At 41.4% G+C, this 6,000-nt stretch overlaps 1 protein-coding gene across 1 annotated transcript in view; it reads right to left on the bottom strand.

Moving 5' to 3' along the window:
- Positions 1 to 6,000, bottom strand: part of Col6a5 (collagen type VI alpha 5 chain) — a 118,596-nt gene that overhangs the window by 64,971 nt on the left and 47,625 nt on the right. The window contains exons 25-28 of the mRNA XM_035444235.1: positions 4,411 to 4,461; positions 4,250 to 4,285; positions 2,106 to 2,168; positions 323 to 385 (exon numbers count right to left, since the gene is read on the bottom strand). Of these exons, the coding sequence (XP_035300126.1) occupies positions 323 to 385; positions 2,106 to 2,168; positions 4,250 to 4,285; positions 4,411 to 4,461 (213 nt within the window). The remainder of the gene's footprint in view (positions 1 to 322; positions 386 to 2,105; positions 2,169 to 4,249; positions 4,286 to 4,410; positions 4,462 to 6,000) is intronic.

Genomic DNA, 6,000 nt, shown 5'->3' on the forward strand with positions numbered 1-6,000 from the left:
ACAATAAGTGGTTCTGGGAAACTCTACCTGTCAAGAGACCTCTGAAACATAGGCAAGCCCAACCCTATTACAAAGGCTTCAGTGGTAAATCACAACAACAGTGAATATCTGCATTGCACTTACAGGTCACAGATTTGTTCTTGGCTGTTTGACCCCCACAGCTACCATTTGGGCTAGGGCAGAGATATGTCATCTTAATACTAGACTGAAAAACACAGTGACTGGCTTCTCGAACCCAGCACTTTGTCTTGAAATTCTGCATCCTTTTCCATTGGGTATTCCAGAAACCACCATACATTGGTCAGTTCCCATGTATACTCACTCTCCGTCCAGCAGGGCCTTGAGACCCCGGTAATCCAGTCTCGCCTTTCAAGCCTTGAGAGAGCTGAAAACAGGAACACAGAAGTAGAAGTGTAGTTTCTACATTTTCTGTCCATGGAGGCTGTCTCAGATTTAAATTTTATTTTATTTTATTTTATTTTATGTGTTTTGCCTGTGTCTGTAGGAGGAGACAGTGGACTTGCAGTGCCCACAGAGGCAAGATGACATTGGATGCCCTACAACTGGAGTTACAGATGGTTGTGAGCTATCATCTGAGTGCTGAGAACTGAACCCAGATCCTCGACAAGAGCAGCAAGTATTATTAACCAAGATAATCTTAGTTTAAATGAGATGTTATACTTCTCAAAGTTTGTCTTTAAAAGAACAGCAGGGCTGAAGCATGTATGTCTGTGTCAGAGAGCTTCCCTAGAATGTATGAGTTCCATCCTTAGCATCATAAATAATAATGGTGATAATGAGTAATAATTTAATTAATAAAAGATAGCAACTTATTCAAGTCATGGAAATCCCTTGCTCATAGTAAAAGCCGCCAACTCTTAACCATTGATGAGCATCCATTTCCCTCTTGGCCCCTTATTTAGTGGCATACAGTGCTCTGATACTGGCTGTAAACTTAAAATAGTCATAAGTTGGGATTGGTGCTAAGGACAAAAGGCACAGGAAGATTGTGCAAAATCCTTTATCTATAAAGATCAAATAATATGGGATGGAGAGATGACTCCGAGGTTAAGACAGTTACTGTTCTTACAGAGGAGCCAGGTTCCATTCCTGGCACCAACATGGTGTCTCAAACTATTTGTAACTCCAATTCAAAAGGATCCAGTGCCCTCTTTGACCTCCAAGGGCACATAGATGATAAATATACGCACATGCAAACAAACCCTCACACACATAAAATAAATAAATATGTATGTTTGTTTTGTCCCGTTCCAATGTGTTTGCTTTTGTTGCATTATACTATTATTTATTATATTCCTTTAGAAGCCTGTTTGTTTTCTAATGACAGACAGAAAGGGGGTGGATCTGGATGGAGAGAATATGGGAAGAGTTGAGAGGAGTAGAGGGGGAGGAAACTGTAATCAGGATAAATTATATGAAAAATCTATTTTTAGTAAAATAAAAAATAAATAATAAAAATGACTTCCCTCATATAAGATGGTAGATGAGTGGACAATGTTTATTCCCCAAACTCAAAGGAGAGATACTAGCAAACTATATGCAGCTTAATGCCAAGGGCCTTGGCATTACTACATTTCTTCCACACCCAGAGTGACAGCGACATTTCACTCAGACTTCAAAGTAAAAGGATGCCAGTCTCAGCCATTTGTACTTAAGAAAACACAATCTTCTACTCTGTGTGGCTCATCAGAACACTTCAGTATCCCTCCTTAAAACAATACTCTGTCTGGTCCCCTTGTGAATAATGGCATCATCAGGCAGCCCCTGGGACACAGGGAAGGTATCAGCTTCGATTCCAGAAGACTGCAAGGCACTGGTATTTCTCCAACAACCAATCACCAGTTTGTAAATCTTAAAAATCATGGAACTATAGACTTGCAGAGTTGGAAATGACAGTGTGTGTCACTAGGTTCAGTTCTGATATTCTGGAAATAGAGGCGCTAAGAAGGTATGCCAAAGGTCACTGACTAGCTAGTGGCTTTTAAGACGCCCTTGGAATGAATCATCAGTCCACATTACTATCACAGTGAGAAAGTCAAGGTCTACCAAAACATGTATTCTTTCTAGAATCATGAACCACTTACAGTCAGTCCTTTGAATCCTTTGGGTCCAGGCCCCCCAGGAATTCCAGGATCTCCAGCATCACCCTGATTTAGATAGATCAAGATATTAAAATCTTTGCTATGAAGGAATAGAAAAATTCTCTCCAATCAATACTTAAAGTGATCTTGTAATCATCCTATAACAAAGGCTAATACAGCAATAAATGCATCTTGATGTGAACTCAGAACTAAATGATTGGTACAGTTAGAGCTATTTCAATCTCTAATAATCCAAGTATCTATACATAAATACCAATTCAATAACCATTCAGTTGCTAAAAACAACCAGAGAATATACTAGAAAACATGAAGTACTGACTACCTAAAGTATTAAAGAATGACTTCCTAGTTCTATGAGGAGTTACTTCTAGAGAAGTTGGTGTGTGTGTCTGTGTGTGTGTGTGTGTGTGTGTGTCTGTGTCTGTGTGTCTGTGTGTCTGTGTGTGTGTGTGTGTGTGCCTGTGTGTGTGTCTGTGTGTGTGTGTGTGTGTGTCTGTGTGTCTGTGTGTCTGTGTGTGTGTGTGTGTGTCTGTATGTGTGTGTGTGCCTGTGTCTGTGTGTCTGTGTGAGTGTGTGTGTGTGTATCTTGGGGTAAGGAGATGTTTCAGCTGTGAAAGTGCTAGTTTCACAAGATGAGGACCTGAGCTCAATCCCTTAGACTCCATTTTAAAAAGACAGATGTGGAGGCACACATCTGCAATGCTACCACTCCTGTGGCAACATCCCTCCCTCTGCAAATACACTAAACATTTTAATTTCAAGAATTTATTTAAAAGTTGTAACAGCATGCACAAGACCTGCTCAAACTCAAGCAGGGACAGAACCCCAGCATGGGGTAGAAGGGCGAGTAGACAGGGAATCCCACCTCTAGCTCAGGAGCTATTGGCAATCGATAGCTTTCGAGACACAGAGAGTCAGTTTTCTCTAAGGGTGTCGCTGGAGATAGGTTGACCCTGCTCCAGTGGAAGGCCACACATCTAAGAGTATAAGGACAGTGCAGCCTGTGCTTGATGGGATTTTTATGTGGGGGAGAGAGACAAAGTTTGGTGGGTATGAAAGGGGAATGGAGCTGTAAGAAACTGGGGGAGGAGTAAACATTATCAAGAAACACTGTAAAAAAAAACTCAAACAATGAATGAGTAGAAAAGAAAATAAGATGTAAAAGTAAATTAAAAACCATAAAGTTTCATTTAAAGATATTCAATTCTGACTTTGGTAGTATTTATTTATTAATATGTTCATTTCACATCGATCAATAAGTTGTTACATTTCTCCCTTTGTCAATAAATAAGAAAATTGATCCTCTGTAATGAGAACTCTTTTTCTGAGAGTTATTTATATAATCTCTTCCTAAACTCCTGTCTGCCTCAGGTAGTCCATCAGTGAAGAGCATTTTTCAGATGTTCTGAAGCTTGCCTGCTCTCCTGCAGTTGGTTTGTTAGATATTCTACTTTAGACCCAGACTTCTCATTGTGACTGGGGCCTTACAGGGACAGAGCCAGTCTGGAGTTTGGGAAATCATAGTACAGAACCCTGGTGTCCACAGATATAATGGGGGCGGCTCCTGCTGAAATTATAGTCATGTCTGGCTCTACAGCATGCAGACAGACTAACAGACAATGAGTAATTTGAAAGATGTGAAATCAAGAAGACAGTATAATTAGACTACACTTTGGGGGTAAAAACCTAGTGAACATGATATTTGGGTCAACTGACAGAGACAAGATGGAAATAGGAGACCATGGAGGAGAATGGTGGGATTCTCAGGCATGAGGACCCAAAAGTCAAAATAATGCTGAGTTAATAACAATAACTAGGGAGGTGAATGAGATCACCAAGCCAGAGGACCAATCCAGAGAGGCTGCCGGGAGGTTAGAGGTTCAAGGTAGAGATAGGATCATTGGGCTGGGGGTAGGCAGAGCATCAGGCAACAAAGGGCAGGATGTGATCTTTTCCAATATAAAGACTCGCAGGGTGAGTGGTCCTCTCCTACCAAAGGCCGCCACCAACCAGCTTCCCCACCCCTCCACTCCTCCCCATCTCCCACTGTACTCAGACCCACGGCTCATCTTAGTTCTCAAGAAGGCCATGGTAATGGCAAAAGAAGAAATTCTTATGTGCCTCACCTTCTGCCCTGGATCCCCAGGGAATCCTGACGGGCCCTGTAATTTTCAGCAGAGAACATATGTAAGTCAACAGACCACTTCCTCTATACCACCGCTTCTCGGTATATCTAGGTTTGATTTATTGATTGAGAAAATAATTGTTTCACCTTATAAGTATTTACCTTAACTCCTTTTTGTCCCATCTGGCCATAGCCTGGGATGCCATGATCTCCCTGTAAACACATTAGTTAATTTCAGTTTCTCCAAAGCTGTCTCCATGGGGAGACTTCAGTGGTAGAAAATAAGAGCTATGGATGGGATGGGGCGGGGCCTCTCACTTCTGGCTGTCTTTTTTCCCCTGCACTGGGGACTGAACACAGAGCCTCATGTATGCTGGGCAAAAGTCAGCCCCCTCACTTCCTGCTGTGAACCCTCCCTCCTACTTCTTTGGCCAGCTCCTCTCACAACCATTGCAGCAGGCAGAACAACAGTCACTCGGAATTTGAACATTCACCAGTTTCTTACTTGGAAAATTAGGCGTTGATCAAAAAAAATATGACTGAGAAATTCAACCAGAGACTTAGAAATGGGGGCTGGAGAAACAGCTCAGCAGTAAGAGTACTGGCTTTTCTTGCAGAGGACCTGGGTTCTGTTTCCAGCACTCATAGTTGGCTCACTATTATCTTTAACTCCAGTTCCAGGGGATCTGATATCTTCTGGCCTCCACAGACTCCAGGCATGCACATGGAACACAGACATGTATGCAGACACTCACACTGATACATAAAATTAAAGTAAATAAATCCTTTTAAAAAGAATTATAAATGACCTATAAATGTTGGGGTGGGCCCCCTGGAAATCATTGCTGCTTGACAAAGTTCCAGCATTTTGACATTTCGGACCACAATTCTCCAGTATCCCTCTACTTTCATTTTTAATGATTCTCACTGTGTTGTGGGAGTCCCCTTCAGAGGAACACTGCAACTACTAAACTGCCATTGAGAGAACACAATTGCTGGGAATGAGTTGCTGGCAGGAGGGGAAATAGAGATGCAGTTTTTCTCTTTGCTTTGTCTAGGATGTTAAGGGTGAGTATTTCAAAATGACCAAACTGTGGTAATGTTTCCATCACTTTCCATTTTCACGCCTATGGAACTTAAATTGTCCCCTTTTCTCATGTTAATCACGTGCTGATCAAAAATAAGACCACTACCATAGTTTAAAGAAAATTGGAAACAAGCTTTAATTAAATACTGGCTAGGTGGATAAACTCTGAACAGGTCCATTTCTGGTTCCCCAGAGGGGGAAAAATGGCCCCAGAATCAAGTTTTGCAAGGGCTTAAGAAGGGAAACCATAATTCACTGCATTTCCCATCAGGTCCAATCAGGGGCAATATTTCCTGGCTAGGTACTTCCTGTCCACATGTGATTAAGCACATGGTGCAGATGGGTCAAATAAACTTGTTTAGGGGAATGAAAACATGTGGTTTGTTATCTGCCATAAACCATAGCCTCCAGCATTTCAGGAACTATCTGTTCTTGGGTAAGGCACTTGCAGATAAGAGGCATTTTGTTTCATGGATCTCTATGGCCATAGTAATTAAAGCTTAAAATGTAACTTTGGCTCTCACACTTTCTCTCTGTTTTTGAATATTCATGATTTCAAACTGAATCACAAAAAGATGGGCACTTTATGTTTTGAAATGGAGGTCTCTTTTCTTTTACTTTCTGAGTTCAACTTTTTTACATTTCATATGTGAGGTTATGTGGCC

The sequence above is a fragment of the Cricetulus griseus genome, chromosome 4, assembly GCF_003668045.3.
Source record: "Cricetulus griseus strain 17A/GY chromosome 4, alternate assembly CriGri-PICRH-1.0, whole genome shotgun sequence".
NCBI lineage: Eukaryota > Metazoa > Chordata > Mammalia > Rodentia > Cricetidae > Cricetulus > Cricetulus griseus.